The sequence below is a fragment of the Thamnophis sirtalis genome, unplaced genomic scaffold (assembly GCF_051295495.1).
Source record: "Thamnophis sirtalis isolate CommonGarterSnake01/CBP01778 unplaced genomic scaffold, rThaSir2_p1.2 scaffold_2, whole genome shotgun sequence".
Classification (NCBI taxonomy): domain Eukaryota; kingdom Metazoa; phylum Chordata; class Lepidosauria; order Squamata; family Natricidae; genus Thamnophis; species Thamnophis sirtalis.
In genome coordinates, this window is record NW_028261382.1 from 67,983,011 (window position 1) to 68,010,134 (window position 27,124).

General features: G+C 44.5%; 2 protein-coding genes across 7 annotated transcripts in view; one reads left to right on the forward strand and one right to left on the reverse strand.

Moving 5' to 3' along the window:
• Window positions 1–10,083, forward strand: part of SFI1 (SFI1 centrin binding protein) — a 55,526-nt gene extending 45,443 nt beyond the window's left edge. For both annotated transcript variants that reach the window (XR_015695544.1, XM_087705898.1), the window contains one exon: window positions 9,732–10,083. Coding sequence is in view for 1 of the 2 variants with exons in the window: in XM_087705898.1 (XP_087562024.1) it covers window positions 9,732–9,821 (90 nt within the window). In the remaining variant the exon portion in view is untranslated. The remainder of the gene's footprint in view (window positions 1–9,731) is intronic.
• The window catches only part of PISD (phosphatidylserine decarboxylase), a 69,577-nt gene that overhangs the window by 1,971 nt on the left and 40,482 nt on the right, over window positions 1–27,124 (reverse strand). The window contains exons 1-5 of one of the 5 annotated variants that reach the window (XM_014068312.2): window positions 19,807–20,141; window positions 18,060–18,225; window positions 2,054–2,290; window positions 1,659–1,797; window positions 476–622 (exon numbers count right to left, since the gene is read on the reverse strand). In XM_014068312.2, the coding sequence (XP_013923787.2) occupies window positions 476–622; window positions 1,659–1,797; window positions 2,054–2,290; window positions 18,060–18,225; window positions 19,807–20,003 (886 nt within the window). In that variant the 5' untranslated portion in view covers window positions 20,004–20,141. Of the gene's footprint in view, window positions 1–475; window positions 623–1,658; window positions 1,798–2,053; window positions 2,291–18,059; window positions 18,226–19,806; window positions 20,143–24,857; window positions 26,403–27,124 lie in introns of those variants that run through there. The other 4 variants (XM_014068314.2, XM_014068313.2, XM_087705904.1 and 1 more) reach the window with 4 other exon arrangements.

Consider the following 27,124-nt stretch of genomic DNA (forward strand, 5'->3'; position numbering starts at 1 on the left):
AGGTTTTCTTGTCTACCTGCAGAGGACTGTGGGGAGAATCACCAACTCCAGATTCTTCTGAAGTGGGGAGAAGAGCCTCTTGCAGCATGAGCTTAGGGAGTTCAAACTGCCCTCCCCCAATGGATGTTGGCATCAATCCAGCCGGGAAGAGCCTGCAATGGTTCTGGGAGACCCAGAGTGAGATGGGGCCCATCAAGTGGCTCATTTGATTTTGTCTTGTCACGGGTTGTGGTGGTTTTATTCTTTTATATTGGGTTTTTATTGTTTGTAAACTGCCCAGAATCACTGGGAGGGAGTGGGCGGCCATATAAATCTAAATAAATAAGGAAACACAGAAGCCGTTTCCAGGCCACTGTGATGAAAGGCTGCTCCTAAGCGCTCCTTGGAGAAGGACTAATGTTCCCCTTGTTTCATGGGCAAATGTCAAGTGTGTGAAGAGCTGCCTCTGGCCCTCCCACCTGCGAAAGAGGCCTACCTGGGAAGTGACGCCGATGAGAGACCTTCCAGTCGGTGGGTGAGTGGAAGCAGTGGTAGTCTCCGGGGGACAGGTATATCACACAATGGAAGAGCTCGTTGCTGTCTTTTGTGACCAGCTGTTTTTGGAAGGACTCGCAACAGGAAGCTGGAAAAGAGCAGCAAAGGAAGGTTTTCTGAGAAAGAACTGCAAAGCTGCCCAGAGTTGATCCAGCAACTCAAATCCTTCACTCCTTCACCTGCTCCGGACAAAAGCTAAGGGCTGATCCTGGCATTACCTGCATGTAAAGGAGGGCCCAGCCCAGAGCGAGAAGACCAAGAGGCAACTGGATGGGGGGGAGCATGAACGGCCATAGCTTTAACAAGGTAAGTCTAACTGTCCCTTGAGCCTTGGAGACGGGAACTAGCGTTTTCTTGTAACAATTTGGTTTTGCAAAACATCTACTGCTGCATATGGCCTTATTCAGGACACAGAGAAGCTCAGAAGCGAAGCTGGAATGCCGATCTTGAGCTTTCATTCCGGATTAAAATCCAGAAGTGAACACAAGAACAGTGGTGGTGCACCAACATGCACCTTCCCCCTGCAAATTTATATTAAATCTAGAGCCATCAGACTGAATTACAGAGCACCGCTTCCTGCTTGTGTGTGAGGGGTAGGAGCTGAACAGCAATCGGGTCACCAAGCCCTGCAAACGTGGCTTCTGAAAAAACTACCCCGGAGACCACTAGAGATCTGGTCATCCTTGGCCAAAGAGCAGACCGCAAGGGCAATGCAATGCCTGAATGTCTGCCCAAGACCTTCTCTCAATCCTACCTACCCCGGGGGAAAGATGGGAAGGAGTTTGCCTCCTTGGAGGACAAGCAGAGCAAGTGAGCAACAAAGAGAAGTGAAGTGAAAGCCTGGCCTCCTCCCACGGCACAGACATGGCTGCCTTCCATGGGTTGCCAGCCTTTGTCTCTTCACCCCACTGCTGCCTCTTCCGCTGAGCAAAAGGGGGGAGGTGATGCAGATGCGAAGTGTCCCTGGCGCCTTAACTCCTCCTGATGCTTCTAGCGGGTGAGTGGGGTGGCTGCCTGGCCTTGGTGCAATTCATCCTTCTAAATATGCTTCAAAGACAGGGCTGCCTCTGCCCCACTAGCAAACTCTGGAGAGAAGGATCCTGGAGCTCAAAGGGGAGACTTACTTGGATTATTTTGGCAGTTCTCGTGACTGGCATGGGGACCCAGGAAGGACTCGAGAGAATAAGTGATGCCTTTGACTTGTTCCACTTCACAGTTCTTCACCTGTCCAAAACTGAGGATCTTTCCATCCGAAGGACTGATCTGTAGAGAAGGAAGAGTAAAAAGAAGCTGAATGCTATTTTCTCTTCCACTTCTACTAACCAATATCAATGGCTACTCAAATTTACAGAACTTTGTTCTACTTTCATTAAATGCAATAAGAATAATATGGATGTGATTAACTTACCCAAACAAGCAGCATTAAAACAACTTTAACTGAAAAGGTTTCCTAGAGCCTCCCTATCCAAAAACGGAAAAGGAGGAAGCAGAGCAGCTGCCTTTTGACCCAGAAACTCACCACGCTGTGCCGGTCGCAGACAGGCCGTGCTTGGGGTTTCAGCTTCCGTCGGAAAAATTCACTCAGGTTCCGGTAGTGATGGAGGTCCTCCACGGCCGCCTCCTTCATGTTCACCCCAAAGGTCCAGATGTAGAGGCTGAGGACGGGCTTCCGCAGCCAGGTGGGCAGCTCCACGTTGTTCAGCCGGCCCCACGCACGGGAGAGCAGGCGGGTTGGAACTGACTTGTACAAAGAGACCTAGAGAGAGGGAGAGGCAGGGGTTCAGGTGGGCCACGGTGTGGCCACAAGGGTCGTCTGCAGTTTGAGGGAAGAAAGAGAAAAATCCCCCTGGAGATCAGAAGAAAGGACCTGCCTCCCCCCTGGGATACTGGCACTCGGAAGGCTGCTATAGACCCTCCATGGGAGTCTCTTGTATCAACACAATCTGCTTTTCCTTTAACTGGAACTCTATCCAAGTGGTCTCTGAGAATCAGGAACGACCGAAGGATGAAAGACAAAAAACCCCAAACAGAGCAGGGAGCCACTATTGAAACCCTTCCACTTGGAGCTCTGAGGAGGGATGGCATGGGCAACTATCTCAACTGATAAGATCTGTTGCTCTGGTTAACTTTTTGAAGGACTTTTGCCTGGACTTTTGGGTGTGTGAATGCCATTAATTCACAGGAGATAAATAAAGAGGGGTTTTTCGGGAGAAGGGGTCTGTTTCTGGTTTCCGCTAAGGCTTGGGTCAGAACAACTTTATTGTTCGCTGCCAATAATACAGGAATCTTCCCCAGACTATTTAATGCCTGGGAAATACTAAATAAGGCTCAAAGGGGGGGGGCACAATTTGCCCTCTTGTATTTACAAAGTGAGTCCAGACTAATTCCCTGCTTGAGCTCTCCTGCAAACTGGGATGGTTGCTCTCCAATAGATTTACAACCCACAAGCCTTATGAAATTATGCTGCAAAAACTCCATAGCTTTGGGTTTGGTTTTGGTAGAAAATGAAAAGGGTTAGCAAGCCATAGTACAAATAATGAAACTTTAAAAGGAGAGACGGGAGGAAGCATCTAAAAGTGCACATTCTACCCCTATAAGGTATAGTCAAGATATAGCACCTGCCTACTGCAAGTTCACCTTGAGACCATGAACAAAAGGAAGGCCAGTCATGAAGGCCTTCGACCCCAAACATCTCAGGCTCTCGGAATAGAATAGAGCTGGAAGGGACCTTGGAGGTCTTCTAGTCTAACCCCCTGCTCAAGCAGGAGATCCTAAACCATTTCAGACAAGTGTCCATTTATGGCTTTGGTTATAAATTTCAAAGCAATTGAACAGCTTACTGTTATTTAATAATTCCCATCCTCTTCAGCAGTTACTGTCAGAAATTAATGGCAAAGATAAGCTTGAAAATTATATCTTGATATTAACGTATCATGGTTCTACTGTAGTTCTTGCTGTTGATTTTATGGCTGGACTTGAGCCAAGCTCTTTAATGTGCCTCTTCCCTTCAACTAACGGCTTAATCCATCTTCGGTTTGTCACTCCAAGAATAAAAGATCACAGGGACCGGCAGCTGGCCCAAATGATCAGTCAACCATCTTGGGTCCATAGAAAGGGATCATCAAAAGGGATGGGGCAGATGTGCCAGAATTGCAGGTTACTTCTTGTGTCTCCAAAACTGATAAAATATCTTTAAAAAGGATATCCTAACTAGTAGTGATTGCTTCTCTTAGACCGTGAAAGTAGCCTGCAGTATGTTGTCCAGGGCAAACCTGCCTGGCCAAGATTCTCATGGAAAGGCTCAACTGTATTATCTGATCTAGATGGGAGGCAACCATTTCACTATTTCCAAAGTCACTTATAAGATTCTGCAGTGTGTTATCAACACGGCTGTGCACTTCAGTGGAGTCCAGTGTCTGATGACTCATGTGAGACCACGACACCTTAAATTCTAATTAAAACCCTCCTTTATGCAGAGATCTTTGGCATCCCTTATCTTTAGAGATCATTTCGGGTCCTTACGGAAGATTGTAAAAATTGTAGCTTCTGTGCCCAGTATTAAGATTCATTAGGCTTTGAGAGAACCAATGTGGAGCTAAAATAAGAGATACTTGTTTACGACTTCCAAAGAAGCTGGAATATTTTCCCCTTACAATTACAAAGTTGGTTTGTTTACAAGTCCCTTCACTTTTGCCAATTGTTGTACATATCCTGTTGTTCTCAACAGAAGAACCTTCTTCCCAGTAAGATTCAATGCTTCACCCTCCATGGTTTTTGAAGGGAGATCTAACATTCCTTCACCTTCATCTCTGCCCTTGTCTGGAGATGATGACAGAGTCAATTTCTCATGCACCTGTTGTAGGGTGATTCCACCCTCATTTCTACCTTTAACCATAGCAGAGCTCCAGCCAGTCTTCTACATAGCTGGCTGAGGAATTCTGGGAGTTGAAACCCACAAGTCTTAAAGTTGCCAATGCTGGAGATCCCTGCTCTGCACTGATGGCACAGCAGCCCCACCTCCTGTGTCTAAAGTCTAAAGCAGAACCTTCAAGCCCTCATTCCACACTAAGGAGAAACTGGTCATCAGTTACTGAAGATAAAGGTATTGGTGGTGCCATTAAGAAGCTTGTTGCTGGAGGCTCAATGGCATCTACAAACAGCAAATTAAGTCTTCTAAGCGGGAGCCATTTTTCAATCTTCTGCTGCTGAAAAGAACAAGTAGCAGCTGTTTACTGCCTGGGCTGCTAAGATCGTGAAGGCTAGCCTACATTTTCCTAACACATATATAGACGAAGTTCATGAGGCTGATTTTTTTTAAAGACAAGATAATCAGATACCATTATAATTCAGATTTTTAAAATTCATTGTTGCACGTGGACCTCTAATGGGGATTGCCTTCTCTAGGGGCAGCTCCAACATTTAAAACCCAGCTAAAACTGATTTACGCCAGTGTCTCTTTTGCCTCTTCTATGCTTTGCTCTCTGAAAAGAATTCCTTTAGAGGAGAGTCCAGATATATTCTTTCAAGCAGGAATCACTTACTTCTGTTATTTTGAAGTCAGTGTCAAGTTTTTAATAATCTTGTTTACTATTCTGACCTCATGGGAATAGAGATCTGAAATCCAGACTCTTGCTATTTAGGGACCATTCGCTTTCATGATGCCAGAGGTTCCAAAATAAGCAAGTGCATCTGAAAACATTCCACTGATGCAAATGAGAGTCACATTTCTTTGTAAGATCAGCAGACTGGTGAAAAGGTGAGTAGGAGGGGCAAAACAAGTGGGTGGCTTAGTTGGCACAGATGGCTGTTGATCCTGATGATCTCATTTCGACAAAGGGGGATCCCAGTAAGGCCCTCTGGAACCTCCCAAGATCAAGGACTCCAAGGCTCAGATAATCAAGATTTAAACTGGGTTGGTTACAACCATGCTACAGGTGGGAAGGACATGTCGGATGTTTAGAGTCAGCCACAGGCAACAAAGCCACAAGCCAGGATAGGAATTGGGATCTTGTGGACTCTCAGTCCAGGATTAGATTGCACTGGACTTTGAGAGAACCAAATGCCACGGAAGCCAGAGGTACCCCAGGAAAGACCTGAGCTCAGGCAGTGGCAGGGGCTGCACCCCTTGCCAATTGTCTGTTTCATTGGAGAGCGTCTTCTTGGGCCGCATGTAATGCTTTGCTCTCTGTTTATGGAAGGGAGATACACCAACCTCTCAAGGCGAGTGTCCTTAGTCTCTGCCAGCAGACCAAATAGCCAATGATGCCTTTACCAGGGCCTTGCCCATTGCATGCAGCCTGGAACACAGATTCAATAATCTCTATCCAATTGCCTCGAAGGCTGAATAACGACATTCTCCTCTTTCTGGTGATTCATCTCCCAATTTAACTAGAAGGTTGCCATCCTGCAGCTGCTCTTGGGATGGGATTTTCCTTCTCTCGCTCTTTAAGCCCCCTTAAGATTACTGAGCTCAGTTCAAATCCAGTTCTCAACCTAAGGACCATGGTCTCCCTTCTCCCCACCTTTACTGCACTCCTGATTATGTGCCATGGGGAACCGAGGCTGGACACGGAGGGGCTTTCATATCCAGGGAGAGCGGCTAAAGAGCTTCCTTGGGCAGCAACTGCAAGTGGGAGAGAAGAGATGGGGGCTATCTCCTAGCCTTCCTGTCCCCACGCAGGGTGACCTACACTAGCAGGCAAGATGGGGCAAAAGAACCAAGTCCCATAGAAGGACTGGCTCTTGGCTTCGGTGGGGGAGGGGTTTGCCGGTGGGAGCTGGTCATTACAGCTCCGGAATCCTGGTCGCGTTAAACAGTCTGATCAGCAATCCATCAGCCGTCTGACAGCTTGTTTACCTTTTCTTCGGGCTGAGGAGATAAGGTGAGCTAATTGTGCTGGGCAATGCGCCAACTAACTCTCTCAGATTGACTCTGGGAGGGGAGGAAGGGCACCCGGTAGCAGAATTGTCTCTGTGCCAGGAATTCCTGTTGTTTTTTAGCAGCACAAAGCAAACCACCCATCCTCAGAACAAAAATTTGATTTATTGAATTCAAGACAAGCAGACCCTATACACGTGAACTTTTAATTGTTTGTATTAATCCTTAGCTTCATTTTTACAAGAATTCCTTCTGATATCTTACTTGCTAAAGAGATATTCAAAATGGCGCCGAGCAGCTTCGTAACACTGATCGGGCTTTGAACTTCTACGGAGTTTAAAACTTCAAAGAAAAGGAGTGTTTTAATACTAAATTAAACAGCAACAGCTGCACAATTGACCAGCAGAGACTTATTAATTGGCTGAAGAAGATTAAAACTTGGAATGGCTTCTAAGCAAAACCCTATCCAAAAGGTTGCGCCCCCCCCCCCCCCCCCGGTTTCAAAAAGTGCGGGCAGTTCGCCTGCCCCCGGCACAAAACTACATTACTTCACCCCCAATAGGGGAGCTGTTAACTAAAGAAACTTTTCAGAAGGAACTGGCTGAAGCATTTAAAAATCATGTAGTTACGATGGAAACAAAAATTAAGGAGGAGATATCCGTTGCTCATAAAGAACTGTCTGATAAACTTGAGACCCGGGTTCAGAAGATCAGGGACGATATGTTGGGGGTTCTTAATTCGTTTTCAGATTATGTGTCCAGAATTGAAAGCAGATTAGAAGATCTTAATGACTCTAATATTAATTTGGTACCCAAAATGGACGTGGTTCAACAAAAAGTCGGAGATGCTGAAAAAGAAATTATTATGTTACAGTATAGACAAATGGAGCTTGCACTAAGAATAAGAGGTTTGCGTGAAAATAACCAGGAAAATCTGAAACAGATTCTCTCAGAAGCTTTCGATATTCTGATGGGAAGGCCGGGGGGAATTTTGATTGGCAAATTGATAAGGTTTATCGTGTTAACTCCTGGCTGGCTGGACAGAAGCAACTTCCAAGGGACATTGTGATTTACTTTACCACAAGAGACTTGAGGAATATGATATTGCAGAGGCAAAGATTGAATCAACCAATAACTTCGGGGGAAATTTTACAGGTAATTAAGCAGTTAAAGGCAGGGAAGGCACCTGGTACAGATGGTTTGACAGTGGCTTATTATAAAAATCTACAATTAGAAATGGTAGAACCTCTTAAGGAATTATTTAATAAGATTCAAACGGAAGGTAAGGTACCTCCACCTTGGAAGACAGCTTTTATATCCCTGATACCCAAAGAAGACCAAGATATTACCCAACCAAAAAACTACAGACCTATATCACTACTTAATGTAGATTATAAAATCTTTACTAAAATACTAGCAAATAGGTTAATGTTGGTTATTCAACAATTGATTCATAATTATCAAAAAGGTTTTATTCAAGGGAGACAAATGAGAAGTAACGTAAGATTAATTGTTAATGCACTAGAATATTTGGGAAAGAATAACCAAATTCCTGCTGCACTCATATTTCTGGATGCTGAGAAAGCCTTTGATCGAGTTAACTGGCAATTCCTGTTGAAAACACTGCGAAAAATGCAAATAGGAGAACGTTTCTTACAATCAATTAAAGCAATATATCAACAGCAAACAGCTCAAATTATAGTTAATGGAAGTTTAACAGATTCTTTTCAAATTGAAAAAGGTACAAGGCAGGGTTGTCCCTTGTCCCCATTACTGTTTATTATAACTTTGGAAATATTGTTGAATATTTAGGCTTGGAGGGCCTAAAGGGAATTAAGATTAGGCAGCAAGAATATAGAGTACGTGCTTTTGTGGATGATCTGGTTATAATATTAACCCAACCGCAGGAATCTAGTATGATCTTAATGAATATGATTAATCAATATGGTCAAGTGTCAGGATTTAAAATAAATCTAGGGAAAACAAAAATATTAGCTACAAATATGAATACTAAACAAAAGGAAGAACTAGAAGGAATGATAGGATGCGAAATAGTTAAAAAGGTCAAATATTTAGGAGTTCATATTTCAACCTCAAACGGGGAGTTATATAAGTATAATTATGAACCACTTTGGAATAGTATACAGATGGAGATGAAAAAATGGGAAAAGTTACAGTTATCCTTGCTGGGAAGAATAGCAGCAGTGAAAATGAATATTTTACCTAAATTTTTATTTCTTTTCCAAATGCTACCTATTGTTAAAAAAGATGTGAACCTGTTAGAATGGCAGAAGGGTATTAATAAATTTGTATGGGCAGGGAAGAAGCCGAGAGTAAAACTAAAAATAATGCAAGATGTGCGTGAGAGGGAAGGTTTGAAATTACCCAATTTAAAACTATACTACGACGCAGTAGCTTTATCTGTAATTAGTGATTGGATTAATTTAACGAATGATAGGATATTTAATATTGAGGGGTATGATCTGGTATATGTCTGGCATGCTTACCTGCTATGTAACAAAAAAGTGGACAAGAATTTTAAAAGTCATATTTTAAGGAATGCTTTACTGCGGGTCTGGAAAAAATATCAATACAAATTAAATGATAAGATACCCATGTGGGCAATTCCTAGACATGCAATAGAAAATATGAACATAGTTCAAAAACAGGATATAATTACTTACAGACAGCTTCTTACCCTAGAAAGGGGTGTATTACAACTAAAATCCTTGGATGAATTAAAAGAGGAAAAGGTAATTCAAACATGGTTCCAGTATGGACAGCTATAGGCCAGGTGGAAAACAGATCAATAAATTGGTTTTATGCAAGTCGAGCATAATTTATTTAAACAAATAAGAGATCAAAGCTTAATGCATATAAAGAGACTATACAGATGGATTCTGAAACAGAATTAGTTAAAGACTGTATATAAAATGGGCTCAAAATATTGAAGAACCAATAATGTTGGATACATGGGAAAGGATCTGGGTAAGAAATGTAAAATTTACACAAGCCCAAAACTTGAGAGAAAACTTTTATAAGATGTTTTATAGATGGCATTTAGATCCTAAAAAGTTGGCTTCTATGTATCCGAACTTACAACCCAAATGCTGGAGATGTGATTCTCTCGACGCTACATATTTTCATATATGGTGGACTTGCAAAAAGGTTAAGGCATTTTGGATTAAAATATGGCGGATTATGCAAAATGTTCTTAAAAAAAGGATAAAGTTTACCCCTCAGTTATTTTTGTTAGGTATAATTACTGATTGTACAGCTATAGAGATTAATTTGATTTTGCACTTAATAACTGCACCTAGATTGTTGGTGGCACAATACTGGAAGAAGGAAGATTTGCCTACAATTCAAGAATGGACATTGAAAGTCACAAATTTAGCCGAGATGGTTAAAATATCTGCATATCTTAAGGACCATTCAAACAAGAGATATAAATGAAAAAATGGATCGATTATATACAAAATAAAGATGGGACTAAGAAATTCCAGATAGCTTATCATTAAGATCAGGAATGATATAAATTGTTTAAAGTTAGCCTAGCAAGGAGGGGCTAAGTTCAATGTAAAGATGTTATCAATTTTCTATTCTTTTTTTCAAATATATTTTAGACTGTTTTTGTTAAAGATTTATACCGTGTATGGGTTCTGGGAAGTCGGGGGAGGGAAGGCTGGGGGGGGGGGGTTGGGGGGAGGGTGGGAGGGAGGGATGTATATTAGGCTTGACGAGGGGTGTTAGATTTTAAAGTAATATGATTGCACATGTATACTGTCTTCTCTTGTTTCTTTAAAACTAAGATATGTTAAGTATATTGATATGGAAGCATAAATACCATCAACATAGAATGGAGTTTGCTGAGAAGCTGAAATACACCAAGTGAATGAGAGGAAGAGTGGGAAACAGAGGAGAGAAGAAAGATAGGAAGAGAGGGATAGGAGAGAGGGTAAGGGGGGAAGATGAGGAGGATAAGGAGGAGTGGAATGAAGAGAGAGGAGAAGGAGAAAGGAAGGGGAAGTAGAGTAGAAAAGGATGATGGAGGGAAGAAAGGAGGTAGGAGAGAGGTAGAAGAACGAGGTGTATGGAGAGCAGAAGAGCCAATAATGGGTTTTTATCTTTCTGGGCGTTGATGACAAGAGAAACTGATGTAATTACTACTTAATACAATAGGATATTGGCTATGTAATAGTATACATGTGATTATATATGTTATGAAAATGGAAAATAAAAAAAGTATATATATAAAAAAAGAAGGACTGGCTCTTGCTCAGGACTTCTGGGGAACCAATGGACAACTGCAGATGGCTTCCCTAAAAGCAGAACTGCTGATCGTGGCATAATGAAGGGCCAGCAAGCAGGCCGGCTCTTTGCAATTCCTCTCCAGACACGCAGAAGACTTGATATTGATCACAAGTGCTCCACAGAGATGCTTAATATTTTATCTTTGAAATAAATAAAAATTATTTCAAAAAAGAGGGACGCGGTGGCTAAGACACTGAGCTTGCTGATCAGAAAGGCGGCAGTTCGACGGTTTGAATCCCTAGCGCCATATAATGGAGTGAGCTCCTGTGACTTGTCCCAGCTTCTGCCAAACTAGCAGTTTGAAAGTACATAAAAAAATTCAAGAAGAAAAACAGGAACCACCTTTGGTGGGAAGGGAACAGCTCTCCGTGCGCCTTTGGCGTTGAGTCATGCCGGCCACATGACCACAAAGAACGTCTTCGGACAGCGCTAGCTCTTCGGCTTTGAAACAGAGATGAGCACTGCCCCCTAGAGTCAGGAGCAATTAGCATATATGTGTGAGGGGAACCTTTACCTTTTATTTCAAAAAATGTTACAAATGAACTAAGACTCTAAAAAATTGGGATAAGATTTTGGAATTAAGTATAAAAATTCTTCCCATGAGAAAATTTGTTGTTGTTTTTTTAATGATAGGATGAACTTTGAAAGTTGAACACAAGAGGGGACTAGAAGGAACTAAACTTTACAATTAAAGGAGAGAAACACAAATTTAACTAATACAGAATAGAGCATATATGGTAATATTTGATACACTGAAAGTGATTTTTGAACAAAGGATCCAGAAATTAATGTTAAGAGTATAGAAAATGTGTTTAAAAGATGTTATGGGAGAAGAACAAGTTTTACTGGAGAAGATTAAGACAAATTTGAAAATGAATTTAAAAATAGTAAGTTAAAAGAATGGTGTAGACTTACAAAAAAAACCTGGCTGATGACTTAATAATTAAAGGGGATATAAAAAATTTTAAAAAGGGAATGGCCTGGATAATGTTCCTATATTATATTAATGAGGAACTGTGGTCATGCAGTAGTTATTGCAGGTTAACTCTGCCGACTGCCAGCAGTTTGATTCTCACCAGGCTCAGGTTCAGGTTGAGTCAGCCTTCCATCCTTCCGAGATCGGTAAAATGAGGACCCAGATTTTTTGAGTCTATAGGCTGCCTCTGTAAACCACTTAGAGAAGGCTGTAAAGCACTATGGGACTTGGACTTACTTGGACTTAATCTTCGTAAATGTCAACGTCCATAAGGCAGTGAACGTTGCATTGTGAAGGCCAGGGGCAGGACGTCACGGATTACAGCACGCCATTGATTCCGATTTAGGGCGGCTTGTTGGGCATCGGTTATCGAGAAATGGAGTGGTTGAAGATCGTGAGCCACTTGGGATATCCACGTTTTCTTTGGGGCATATCGTGCGATTTTCCACCCATCCGGTCGCAGCGAGTTAATCGATCGGTAAGGTAATCGGCTATTGTCCATACGGCAAACGTGTCCAAACCATCTAAGTCGTTGTCTTCTTAGGTAAAGTTCGATTGTAGTTTGGTTTTTACACAGCTGCAATACCGTTTCGTTTTTCCATCGGTCCCGTAGAGTTATGTGCAGAATGTTGCGCAGGCATCTTAGCTGGAATCGTTCTAATAGGTTCAGGTCACTTTTAAGTAAAGTCCACGATTCCGAGCCATACAGTAAGATTGTGCGGATGGAAGCATTAAATATCCTCATCTTAGTCGCAATCGTCACGTCATTTTGGCTCCACAGGCACTTCCTTAAAGAGGCGAATGCGGCTGTAGCATTGCCAATGCGGCTTTTGATGTCATTTGTAGCCACTACACGTTGGCTGTCGATGATCGACCCCAAATATTTAAACGTGTCTACTCTTTCGATAGGGTTGCCTTCGAGGTGCAGTTGAGCTGGTTGAGTGCCCGTGAAAACCTAAAGCACTATGGGGCGATATATAAGTCTAGGTGCTATTGCTATTGTTACATTAGATTTACAAAAGAAGTTTGTTATAATTTTGAAGATTATTTGTTTTTTGAGAAGAGACAACTTCATGTAATTCCTGCATTATTTTCAAAACTCTTGACCTCTCTATGATCTGCTCTTGAATCTTCCCAGATGTTGCTGCCAGACTGACTGATCTAGAATTCCTGCATCCTCCTTTTACTTTATTTTTTGTTTCAAATAGAGACACTTAAACAACCCAGAGTCTAGGATTTCTCCAAAGTAACAGCCAGAGTTTCCCTCTGTAGCCAAGGATGCAAGACATCTGACCTCTCTGCAACTTTAAACTCATTCTCTGCAGCTCTACGCATCTGTAGCTCTGTCTGGCTCAAGTTTCAGTCCTGCCTTTTCATTCTGCTTTCGCTATTAGTCAGTGGAATACGTCCTCTTTGGCTCGGGAAGAAGTCAACATAGGACTCAGAGAGATGCCCCTCCTCCTGCTTTCTTCCGTTATCCTTTAGCCTTTTCTGGACACAGTTTCTTTCCCCTTCTTTTTATTTTTGGAAACACTTTTTGTTGGCTTTAGCATCGTTTGTAAATTTCAGCCATTCCAAACGTTAATGGCACCAGGCTGAACCATTTTTTTCTTGCTCTCTTTTTCTTTTGTTTTCTGTACTGATCCATTTTGACGCTCCCATTTTCACTGCGCCTTTTATGCAATCACACTGGCTGCAATTGTTCTCTTCAACTTTCCTGCCTGTTGCAATTAATCAGAAGAAGAGACATGCTTAACAATGTGCGCACAAATTGGACGGCATACAAAGTTAGGAAATTATGGTTGGTCACACAGCCAGATGGTTAGACTGAGTTTGGCATTTTTGTCCACCTATCAGGTCTTTTTCCAAAGAGCTGGGATGGGCAGAAGTTGTTTAATGGTGTTCAATGTATTCTCACACATAAAGCTGCCTTTTGCAATTGACTGATGGGCATTTTGTCAATGCTGATGGTGTTTGAGATGTTTTGAGGTTGCACCCAAGACACCAATTACTACTAGTATTGCCTTCACTTTCTTTTGCCATTGTTGTTTCACTTTCATTTGCAGGATTTTATATTTTGTGATTTTCTCCAGTTCTTTCTCTTCTATTCTGACTTTTCTGGATACTTCAAGAAGGAACACTTTTTTGTCTTTCTTACCAACAGTTGTTAAACCTGGGATGTTGTCTGGAAGATATTTGTTTGAACTTTAAAGTCACAAAGCATTTTAGCTTCTTTATTTTCTATTATTGTCTAGTTTGTGGTAACACCAGTTCTCGCTTGCAAGCAAATGGTATTTCTTGCAGATCTTCCAATCTTAGAGGACTGGTTGAAGATCCTCCTGATTCAGCGCAGTCACAACTTTGAACGCCTTGTAATCCAAGGACTGCCTGTATTTTTCTGTCATAGCACCGATTGTTCTTTTGACAGGGTCTGGCTGCTAGGAGGTGCTGCCAGGGGATGATTAATATTGACTCTGGATAGTGAGCAGTAGTTTAACCCCTAATCCTCTGTGGCTGTAGGTTCTTAAAAGTCCTTGGGGGCTACTCTTTGAAACAAGCAAATGGTACAATTCTACAGCACAGGCAACTACCAAGTCAGTTTATTAATCACAAGGATTATCCTAGCTGTCCATCCCATTGTTCCCAAGGCACTTTAAGGATGATTGTATTGCACAGCCGGCTTATTTGGCGGTAGCATTTGATTCTAGAAGTCTGACTGGTGCATACCCCTTAAGGAATGGATTCCCATACATCTGTTCTAAATAACTAAATAACTTCAGGGGCAGAGATCCTCATTCTACGACACATGAGCTTGCTAGACACTCATTGTAGAACCCTATTGGTGACTGCAGAATGACAATTTCAAAATCTCTCTGCACAGCCAAATTACAAGCATGAGAATGTCAGAAGTTGAGGACTGAGTATTAACAAACCAGGCTCCATTGAAAGGAACTGTGATGGCGATGGTTAATATCACAAGAGACTGAACATTGTAGGTAGCTTAGCTTAAGTTTAATAAAGAGATCTTGGAGTGTCTGGAAAATAACAATTTGGCCATCTCTAAAATTACAGGCACTGGCTCCACTTCACCTGGTATACAAGTCATAGGAGAGGACCAAGGACAAAGCAGAAAGATACAGTAGTTCAGATCTACCAGGTAGTTAGTGACCCATGAGGAGGAAGAGACACAACTCTGACTGTCCTCTCTGTTTTCTTTGGCCCAGCGGTGCACCTGACAAAGGTGTTCATTCAACAACACATCTGCAGAATGACCAAGAAAATAGCATTTTCGACCTCAAATAAAAGTGTGTTAGGCCTTTAAAAGGTAGTTTATGTACCTATAAAAGTTGTAAACAAAATCAAAATTTAGATTTTTTTAAAAAAATGTGCCTCACATACCCTCAGATCTCTTGTTGAATCATCTTTTACTTCTGGCCTACTGCCACTCCAGAATTTTAAAGGAACGGGAGATCTAGCTTCATACCCCCCTCCCCAGTAGAGCAATGTGTGTGGACAAAACCAACTGAGGAATTCTGGGAACTGAAATCCACACATCTTGAAGTTGCCAAGGTTGAGGAAGACTGGGTCAGTAGAGGATTTGAGGTACTTGCGTAAGTATATTCAGGGCCAGGTCAATAGTTTAGCTCTGGCCTCAAGACTGGAAGTGCTGAAAGAGACCACAATGTTCCTCCTTAAGCCTGGTGAGAATCATCTGAAGCTGAGTAATATTTCTAACCGCTCCAACTCTGGCTTCAAGTGCACCTTCCTCCTCCTCCTCCTCCTCCTCCTCCTCCTCCTCCTCCTCCTCCTCCTCCTCCTCCTCCTCCTCCTCCTCCTCCTCCTCCTCCTCCATGCAACCAGGCAGGAGTGCGAAAACAGGAGTGACAAACAATGTTTTTCCAGACATGGCTGAGCTGCAATTCATCAGGCAGGCTAGAATGAGGGACTTTTCTTGCAGGCCAAGGAGATAAAAAAAGTCCTGTTTTCCAAGTGTCTGTTTTCCTGGGAATGGAGCGTTTCTAAAGAAGAAACTAACATGATTGGTGGTTTGCTATCATTGCATCCCACATCATTCCTGCTTGTGCAGTTCTTCAAGGATTTATTGGTGCGGCAATGCCAGGGTCAGAGCAATGCCTCTGTGCCCCAGGGGTGTGTGTGTGTGTGTGTGTGTGTGTGTGTGTGTGTGTGTGTGTGTGTGTAGCTTCATTTGCCCAAGAGAGGTGCCAGGAACTGCCACATGACCCAAATTCCAGTCTATTGCCATCACAACAGCTGCCCTGAGAACAATACATCCAGTCAGCCTCTATTATTTCCTAATGAGCCTCCTGATTCTAGAGAATTCCAGGGCCCCTCACTAGGAGCTCCCTAACACAAAACAGGAAAAATTTTGGCCTTTGAAAACATGGTCCCTTTTAAAAATCATTTATAAGAAAACACTTTGAGGGCCGCGGGGGGATAAAAGTAGCAAGAACAGTAGAGACATACCAGCCTCCATTATTTATCAGGCTCAGTCCACTGGGTGATTCCAGTTTATTTTAAGTGCTTACCAAAATGACCTTTTTCTCTGCCAAGTTCCAGGTGCATTGGATGGAAGCAGCAGCTAATCTCTCACTACAGGAAACCCAACATTCATTCAAGAGCTGCATGCAAACTGTCCTCCTCTCTGAAGTCTCTGTGGACTCGGGCTTGCTTTAAAGACCCTTAAATTCAAATATGGCAACCGTGGCACATGGGCTGGGAGAACGGGTGCCTCATGGAAATCTCAACATGCATCATCCTCTACCCAAAGTTGACACAACTCCCCCCTCCCGTAATTGGCTTTTGTGGGAAAGGGCAGTGGTGGGATTCAGCCAGTTTGTACCCCATCAGGAGAACCGGTTGTTCTCCCGAAGTGGAGCAGTTTGGTGAACGGGTTGTTGGAAGAAATCATCAGGGCAGAGAACCAGTTGTTAAATTATTTGACATCCCACCACTGGGAAAGGGGCCCAAGAATGTCAAGTACAATAAAATGTACCCTCAAATAGCAGCAAGAAAAACAGGGGCCAAACCCCAGGGCTGCAAAGTGTGTGGAACTGCAGAAGGGCAAGAGAGCCTCTCAGCTTCTTAACCCCTCAGTAGACCATCTCCAACCAGAGCATTCATCAGCCAGCCAGTCCAAGAAGTGAAGGCCAAAGGATCCCAGCTGCTCTGCAGGTTGTTGATAACAGTCAATGGGTAAAACCCTCATTTGGGCTCAAGCCAAAAGTTCAAAAGATGGAAAGTACATTGCACGGATCTCTAACAGGAACACTTTGAAGATACTCTTTACAGATCTCTCCATGCAGACATAATAGTATAGACATAATAATAATAGACAGGTATGCACAGGTGTGCCAAGAGTTCACACATGAATTACATCAATTCCAAAACAAGAGACAAATGTAGAAAGTGTAATACTTTCCTCAACCTCTTCCCCCAGCCCACTGTATTCTAAAACAGGTAAGACTACACATACATTGATGTGAAATTATATGAAACGTAAAGTTTAGAATGTATAAACTGGTATGTGGCATTAGAGTTTGCTAACTGATATATTAGGCATCATTTCCTCATTTTACTTTCTTGGGAGTACTTCAGACTCTTTTTGTTAAGCCTTTGTCCTAATTTCTATTTCACAGTTGAAACAGCAGCATCCCAAGATAGATAGAAAACAAAGAAGGAAAGAGCAGGAGCTTTGGGAAGTCCGAAACAAAAGCAACCGCTAGCCACCACACCCGCTTTTCATGCTAATTATTTACTTCATGCCAATGTCCCTTCGTAATTAAATGGAACAACTGAATAGCTGTGACCATAACCTCTTGCAGAAAAACCCCTTGGCCCTACAGAGATGCCTTCAGAAGGATCATTCTCCACAAGGATGCAGAGCTGCTTCCTCTCAAATAACACCCATGTGTCCAAAACCACACCCAGAAAGCCCCAAGGGTGCCGGGAAAGGAAGGCGGGGGCTCTGGACCCCTTTGCAGGCATGTCCTGCAGCTCCCAAAGCCAAGAAGTTTTACTTCTTCATGGTACAATTCTGAGCAGCCCAAGACAGGTGCCAACCCTCCTCTAGCTTACCAGATGAGCAGAACCTGGCATGACTTTCTCTCCCACCGTGTCAGCAGTTTTCAGGCAGAAGCATTCCCTGGAGGTCCCTTCTGCAGAGACATTGTGGAGGCAGGCGAGGTGCAAGAGGAAAGGAAAGGACAGACTCCTCGGGGTTCCTCACCCTTCAGCGGCCATAGGGGGTTCAGCTTCTGTGGCCTACCAAGAGCCCCCCGCCCTCCCCCCTCACAACAACCGGGCACCACAAGCACAAGACAAACTCACAAGCACTTACCCGGCTCACAGGCCTCCATCTCACTCTGGTCAAAGGTTTAAGAGCACCGAAAGGCAGGAGATAATAGAGAATAGTCAAAGGCCAAGAACGGAGTTTCAGAGCAGGCCTAGACATACAGCTCAGCTGGCCCAACCTCCGCCTCAGGGCCAGCTGGGGAAATTGCAACCTGTGGGATTACAGAGACACAAGACTGTCAGCCAACCTGGTGTCTCTTTTGCTTCCTGAGGCTTTCCCCCAAAAGAGGGCCCCCTCCCATCAGAAACAAAGCTGGCCTAACCCCAGCAAAGCAGAGCAGCCCACTTCGCCATGATCCAGGCGTCTGGCCCTCAGGGAAGCCCCCCCCCCCCCCCCGGTCCAGAAGCAGGAAACAGCACTGGCTGAGAGAAAGAGAATAGAAGCCCCTGAAAATGTCTCCCACAAAGACAGTTTCATCACTGTCTACAGCAAAAGCAGAGCTGCAAGACGGTGCAGGAAGCGGCAGATCCTGCTTCCTGGGGCATTTCGCCTCCTTAGCTACAGGATGAAGTCAAGGCCTCTTTCCTTGTCGTTTTGTAAGAACTGACATTCCTGCTGGTCATTGTCTCCTGTCAGGCTCCAAAGGCCAGGTCTCCTGCCTTTGCAGGAAATAATGGGGGTGGGGGGAGATCTTCTGTAGAACAAGAGTATGGATACAGATCTGAGAGTTCATCTCCTTTCACCTGAAGAGCTGAAAACTGCACTGGGATATCCTGCAAGTGGCTAACATTACAAAAAATCCTCCCTTAAAACCCACAAGGAAATCTGCCAGGTCCAGGTATCCACTTCCTCTCAGCAGGCAACAGGTTCCAACAGAAAAAAAGGAAAGGAGTATGAAGTCATCTCATCCCGTAGAGACTGCCAACTGCACTGCTTTCAACCAGGAAAGGAGTTGAAAACCCTAATTCCCACAGGGCTCCTCAAATGTCGGATCTCCGGATCAAACTCTTCATAACCAAAAGGGACAAAGACTGGATGAACCTTAAACTGGCCAAAAGAAAGAGAGCCACTAGCAAATTCCACCCAGTTATTCATTTTAATTTTAACAGGAAAGACAGAGTTCACTCTATTCTAGCAAATATCAGTTACAAATTAGAAGCAAAACTGGCCATGTATTTGAAGCCTCAACAGAGGAAGAACTTCTGGAAAGCGCAGCAGGGTCTGTCCCAAGAATAAAACCTGGACTAGAATCCATGAGTTTGGATCCCTGGGGACTCAAGCAGCAGCCCCTCCGCCCAGCAGCCCCTAGCCCCAGAGGGGGCTGCTGTCTTTCAGCCAAAAAAGTGAAAGGAGGCTAAAGGGGCCTCCTGAATGCTGCTCATTCCTCCCCCCTGCGCTTTTTTAGTCCCCCCTCCCCCAAAGCTAGCCTGACAGGAGACAATGGCAATTGCGGAGGGGAGGCAGGGCATTAGCTCGCTTCCTGGCTCCCTCTTTCACTGCAGACAATCCCAGCCAATCCCTGCCGAGTGGCGGCTTGAGAGCTGCCTGAAAAAGGACGAGCCAGGCTCTCCCGGCAGGGCCTCCTTCCCCACAGATCCCCCTGGATCCCCAGGTGAGGCCCAGCCTCTCTTGTCCCCCCCCCCCCCCACAAAGGGCCCCTCCTCACTCTGCCAATCAAGAGAATCCAGAGGTTTGTCACCGCAGTTAGGCCAAACAAAGGCTTGGGGGACACCTGCCGGTCTCCTCTCCCCCCCTCCTTCTGCCTCGCAAAGCCAGAAACGCCAGACAGTACCTGAAACGGGCTTTCCTATTTGGGGTGCTCCCCGCTGGGACTGGGCTTTCCAGCTGTGGGTGCTGCTCCCTGGCACCGCTGCCTCCACCGCCACCGCCACCGTTTCCCGAGCGCAGCCTCCAGACATGGATTTTAACTTTGTGGAGGTTGCAGCAAGAGGGAGGAGGGTTAGGTAAAGCTTTGCAGCATCTCACCATTTCCCTGAGTGCAGCTCTGGTCCCTGCAGGGCGCTTGACTGACACATCCTGGGCTGTCAGGCTGAGACTCAGTTCCTCTCTCTCTCTCTCTCTCTCTCTCTCTGTCTCTCTCTCTCTCTGTCTCTCTCTCTCTTTCTCTTGCTTCTTTCCCCCCCTGGCTCCGGCAGCAGAAAAGGAGGAGGAGGCAAGGAGAAGGCGCAGTCACGGCTTCCAACTTTTCCTGCAGGTATGTCCTCCGACTGGCCCTGCCTCTCAGCTCTTAGGATGGCCTCAGCTAGTGCAAACAAACAGGCACCGTATCACATCCTTCTGCAGAGACAAAGTAAAGGCTCCTCTCCCCCACACACCTGCAGAGGCCCCGCTTCAGCCAGGGGCTGCCATGGGAGCCGGGCTGCTTCTTGGAAGAGTCTGGACACCACGGTCAGGAGCTCGGCCAGCCAGCTGCAGGCATCTCTCCCCAAAGCCGGGCTGAAGGCAACTGAGGCTGGCCGGGAGGAGGAGAGATGGTTCTCGCCTCAACTCTGCACTGCAGTAATGACAGCCTGGATGGTTCTGGGCAGGCGTGCAGACCCAGCAATGCATGCAGCACTCCCAGGGCCAAAGAAGCTCTCCTTGTCCAGGCAAGGCCGGCTGGAGGGGGGGGCACTGTCACGCCAGGCAGGCAGCAGGAGGGGCACTGGGAAGCCCCCCTGGCCCTGGCCCAGAGAATCCTCCTCTCCGCGAACATTTCCCAGCAACAGAATGAAGGAGAATCGGCAGCCTATTGATAACCGAGCAGTGCAGGCAACAATTCAAAAGCTTTATAGAGGGGCCCATCGTCTGCCAAAGACTGTCTAAGCCATGCCAGGTATCTGAGCTGGTGCCGAAGGGGGGACCAGAAGCCACACCAGAAGCCTGATGATGAAGGGCTGCCTTTATTGCTCTCCAAAGAGCCAAGGCTGAGTCTGGGCGTTGAAAAGAGCCAGTTGCTTTCTGGTGGCCAAATATTGCCAGCAGCGTTCAAGGAAGGAGATGCTTGTTCCAGGGAGGCCCAGAGAGAATAAGCAGGCCTTCCTCCTTCAACTGGGCAGATACAGGGAGTCCTCGACTTACGGCCCAAACTTTCTGTTGCTCAGCGAGACAGTTGTTCAGTGAGTTTTGCCCCATTTTATAACCTTTCTTGCCACAATTTTCAAGGGACTCACTGCAGTTGTTAAGTGAGTAATATGGCTGTTAACTGAACACGGTTTCCCTATTGAGCGCTTGTCAGAAAGTCGCAAAAGGGAGCACAGGAGTCCGAGGTGTTGCAGCCACACTAAACACCTGTGGAGCATCTGCACTTTGATCCCACAGGTAGGCTGCAGCAGTCGCAAGTAGGAGAAATGGTCATAAGTCACTTATTTCAGTGCCATTGTAACATCAAACCGTCACTAAACGAATGGTTGTAAGTCAAGGACTACCTGTATCTATTCCAGAATATTCCTTCCAGATCCAAACACAAATTTCAGCCAATCTCCTGCTTCTATCGGTATCCTTATGGGAAGTGGACAGCAGCTCCACCAAGAAACATTTTTTTTAAGAAAAAGGAATACATAGAGTTGGGATTTTGTTGGCACTGGGGATTTGAGCGTTCCCTCCCTCCAGGACAGGTAGGTAGTATTGAAATATACAGTATATATACATTCAGGTCTCATCATCCCCTGGTTCACATTTTAATCATGTGAGAATGTATTTATTTCTTTGTATCCTGTCTTTATTATTTTTACAAATGACTCAAAGTGGTGAACATATCCAACACATTTTCTTCCTATTTCCCCTACAACAACCCTTTGAGGTGGATTGGCCTGAGAGGAGGACTGGCCCAAAGTCAACCCAGCTGACATTCATAGCTAAGGTGGAACTAGAACTCACAATCTCCCGCTTTCTAGCCTGGTACCTTAACCACTAGGCCAAACTGGCTCCTGAATCACCTTTGGTCGGGGTAAATGTTGTTACTTTGCCTTTCTTCCAGAACAGGAAAGAGATAACTGCAGTTTTTTTTCCTCCTGATCAAAGGCACAAAAGAGCTCAGTGGTTAGCATCCTGGGCTTGTCATTTTGAGACCCAAACAGGGTGTGACAGAGTGAGTTCTTGTTCTTGCCCCAGCTTCTGTCTATCTAGCAGTTCGACAGCACGTAAATGCGAGTAGCTAAATAGGTACCACTTTGGTGGAAGGTAACAGCATTATGTGTGCCTTGGCATTTCTGACTAATAAGTCATGCTGTCCATATGACCACGGAAATGTCTTCTGACAACGCTGTCTCCCTCGGCTAAGAAATGGAGAGGAGCACCGTGCCCTGGAGTCAGAAAGAGCTGAACAGGGGGAAAAACCTTCACTTTATCTTCCTGAGGCTTCATTGGTTATGGTTACATAATGTGCTTACTTGTGGTTAATTAAATAGAGTTTATTCAGTTTATTTCTGAGCTTTCAAACAGACTCAACCTCAAATAAAGCACAGAGTTCATACAACCAGAACAACCTAAAATAGGACTGGCTAGTTTATGGTTCAGGGTGGCAACTGAGGCACCCAGGTTCTGCTTTTCTCCACTGGACCCTACAGACAGCATCCCATGGTGAGATGGCCTGTTCCGTTCCACTCCCAGCTTGAATGAGACTCAGATCCTCCACTTGAATAGCTGCTTGCACCTGGAGACTGACTGAACACATTTCATTTTGATGGTTGTTTTGTTCTCCACAGTTAATGAGGTCCACATTCTTCCTGTCATTCAGATTACTTCTGGCAATTTCCCCATTTCACCTTATATTCATCCTAATAAAACTATAGTATCACCACCAACTGAATGGTTCCATAGGGACTACAAGGTCTCAGGGACTTAGCAATCAGATGCTGCAATTTTTTATTTTTTTTAATCACCAAATTTTTTTTTGTCTTTCCTTCTGAGAGTGATTCCAGAATTGGAGTCGGAGAGAAGACAGAGAAAAATCCCTCTGCTGCCCAGGCTCATTATTACATCCTGTGTCTCTTAAACTTATTTTAACGTTGGGCAAGACTCGGACTCTGATTCTCTGAGCCCTGTGTCTGTCCTTCTAAAATAAACTGATAGGCACACAAGAGGATTTTCTCACTTTCTGATCATGAGCATTTGATTACGGGGTTGATAAATCAGGATAATCAATTAACTGAACAGATTTTAATTATCCAAGTAAGAGATCTGCAGGAAGAGAAAGGCTGAAGAGTTCTTAATAGGTAGATTATAAGGAGAATTATTCTCCCAAGAATTATGGGCTTCTTTTGGGATTCAGTTTGCAGAGTCTTGGTTGGTAAATCCTAACTCAGACAAATCTGCATCCTCAACCTGAGGCCCATCAGGCCTGAGACAGACGGGTGCCCTGTGGCCATGTTATGTCACCCAGGTCCAGACAGCAGATGGAAGGCGGCTCAGAATTAAAGGTTCCCCTTCCTACTGAAACAAAGAAATTATCAAATAAACTTGGCACCTCAGGAAGGAGGTCCGTGCCACCTTTGTACTGGCAGAGCATTTCTTGGTGCTGTATAAAAGCCTCTCGTGAGGCAGGATACTTCTATCTTTACCACTTTCCTTTCACAACTGGCTACTTCTCTTTAAATCCTCTTCGCTGCCTTCTCTATAAACTTTTGCACGCTACTAACCCTAGTCTAACAATAGAGAGCGAAAGCCTCTCTCTGACTGGCTGCTACTCGGCTCACGCCATTTTCAAGAAACAGCCCTTTCCTTCCTCAGCCGGGGAGAAGGCCTCGTGCCCTGCAAGAATCAATGGAAGGAGGCGTTTCTCAACTACTTCTCTTTAGTATTTTGCAACGGCTCACCAGAAAATAATAAAAGATAATAAAACAAAGTAAAACAAAACATAAAATAATAAAATAAAACAAAGTAAAACAAAACATAAAATAATAAAATAAAACAAAACAAAAAAATAAAATAATAAAATAAAATAATAAAATAAAAAATAATAATAAAATAAAATAAATAAGATAAAATAAAATAAAATGAAAGCCCCTCATCCTGACCGGAGAGCAGGAGCTGGGCAAGGCTGAGACTGCTCACCCTGGGAAGGAAGCCTCTTCCTGAACAGCTGCCCAAAGAAATGCCATTTCAGGTTTCATTGCCATAACAATAACCCCCTTTGGGGGTATCTGCCTGGGGTGCTCAAAAAAGGCAAGTTGGCAGTCAGGATGGTGCTACTGAAGCTATGCCCATCTTTCATATGCTTTGCACCCTCTGCTTCCATAATTTAAAAATGGGGCAGAATGAGGATGGCTGTATTCTCCTTCCAAGCTGCCCCACTTACTCAGTTTCAGAACCAGACCACGGATCCTCCTTCCAAAGACACAGCTCCCTGGGTCCAGAAGCCCTTGATATGATGCCTACTAAGCAGCCCTCAACAAGAACGTCAATTTATGAACTTTTTGTGGGCAGGAAAACGGTCTGTTGCCAATCCCAGCCTGCACAGGCATTCTCCTGGTTATTTTGGCTTGAGATCAACCTCCATGCCCTTATCAAGGCCAGGTAGGTAAGGCTGGTCCATGCTGAGGAGAGCCACTGGATCACAGTTAAAAGAACCCTGTTTCTTTTTTTTTTAAAATAGTCTTTATTAGTTATACATTTTTTAAGGATAAAACATACAAATACAAATTCAGTTTTAACCCCCCCCCCCCCCCGTTTCATCCTATACTTTTCAAGGCAGACCCAAACTCTCATCATCCTATAACTGGAGCCATAACATTGCCTAATGGACCTGCAATCATCGGCTTCCCTATTCAAACCCTAAGAGGTAAAATTTGTATTTATAATTGAGAGAAAAAGTAAGTCAGCAGGAGAATAATTTTGCCATACCCTTTACTCATCATGAGGATGGAGGAGAAGAAGAAGAAGGACGGGAGTTTGGGAGACCCAGAGAGGCCTCAAAACTCCAGGTCCCTCCTGCGATCCCCCGTTCTGAGGAAGTGCAGCCTCAGCAGACTTTTTCTTTAAGGAAGCAGCTCAGTGGAGTGGAAAAGCTGGCTCAGATTTCAATAGTTCCCTCTTAAGGACGCTCCACCACCTGAGACGGAGGGGTGGCCTTTCAGCGGATACCAGAGCAGGAGTTGGGCTCCTTTAAGAGAGGCCCGGCAGGCGAGGGAGCAGGAGGAGCCACCGGCCGCATGACAAGGCTTGCTCACTTCCCCCAGGCTTCCTGCCAGCTCCAGAGCCGGCCGGCCACTGCCGACAGCATGTGCCAAAAGCAGCAAGCGGCAGCCTCTGAGGAGGGGGCCTGGAGGGTCATGGGAGAAGCCTCTCTTTGCAACTGTCTGAGAGCCTCCAAGACGGCAGACAAAAGCCTGGCACTGATTTATAAACCAATTAACTCCCACAAAAGGTTGAAACAGCAGATCATCTTCCTGAACAGAGAAAAATATTAATGGAGGTTGGAGAAAAAAGCATTAGAAAATATTAGGCATCGAAAAACCCCTTCAGCAGAAGCTGCCGAATCGCATCGACTCTTTTGTTTGGATGCTGTAAGCCAGTGGCTCTCAACTTTTCCTTTGCCATGGATTCCCTTGAAACACCTTTTGTGGCCACGGACCCCCAAGGCTCAACATTTAAATCATACCATTTCTTCTAGCCTTCGCAGACTCCCTGTGAGGACATCATCGCAGGCCTCTCTGGGGTCCGCAGAACGTAGATTGAGCATCACTGCTGTAAGCCCCTTTGGAAAGGCCCTGAGCTAACTGATGGCTAGGAAACAGGTGAAGTGCAGGGCATCTAAACAAGGCTTTATTCTCAAAGAAAAGTATGGCATCCATTGTCTTACTGAGTGATGGGGGAAGGAGAGCCGTCTATGTTCCCCTCCGTTTAGGTTCCCTATCGATGGATCTCCAGAGAAGCCAAGCTCCTTCCCCAGGCGAGAAGGTGGGACAATCCAATCCAAGCCCCAGGGACTTCACCTGTCCCCGGGCTTCTCGTCTTCAGGCGTTTGCTTTCCTACCGGAAAAAGCAGCCAACTCCTTTATAAGTCACGGAAGAGTGGGAAGGGGGTGAAGCCCCTCCTTCTTTCCAAGGAATTCTCTCATGTTCTTTGTGACTCCCGAGCATTACTGACGGGAACAGGACTCCAGATCCTCCATCCACACCTTCTCCTTGGCAAGACAGTTAAGACGCAGGAGCCCCACTGACGGTTCACATGAACTTGTTTGTCCTGACCTACAGAGAAAGTCCTGGGGAGAGGAGGAGGAGGAGGACTTTGTCCTAGAAGGGCTGCTTTGGAAGGGTGTCTAAAGAGACATGAAGTTTGCATCACTTTGTCTGTCCTGTAAGCATTTATTGCATTTAAATGGATTCCACAGCAACAATGCTTTCTTTTGTTTTGCTGCAAGCCTTCTTGCGCCTGCTGTTTTGTAACTGAAAGTGTAAAAGAAGCAAAATGTGTAAACGAATGGCTAAAGTAAATAACTGAATGTTTAGTATGCCCAATTGAAATGTGCAGAATAATCTACCCCACTGTTTCACACATTGTACTTTTTATCCCCTAGGGCTGTGGTTACAATTCCACATCTGCTTGCTTGAGATAAAATCCATTTAACTTTAAATGACAATGCACACATGCATGCATACACACAAACAAATTAAAAAAACTACTAGACATTTATGAGTATTATGAAGCAATTTACAACAGTAATATAAAAATGGCTGAAATAAAATTGGCCATGATGGACACAGCACGCCTTTCCCCCTGAAACCAAGCAACATATGGACTGGATGACACTGCCATTAGCGGGTCACAGAGTTGGTTGAACAAATATCGCATCTCAATCATGCCACATTAAGTTGTAAGGAGGGGCAATGCCAGATGAGATTCCCCATTTCCACCTTATGCTGTTCAATGTATTTACAAATAACTTGGTTGAAGATTAGACAATGTGAATGTCAAACCATGGGTGGCATATGAAGATAGGAAAGATAGCAAACAGCTTAAGGGACAGTATCAAAATTCAGGGAAAATCTGATACAACAGGCAAAGTCAGCAAAATTGTTAGGGACAAAAACAAAGTTCTGTTTTTGAGTATGAAAAATTAAGAACGAGTATGAGATGGTTGAAATCACACTGGGTAGCAGAGCATCAA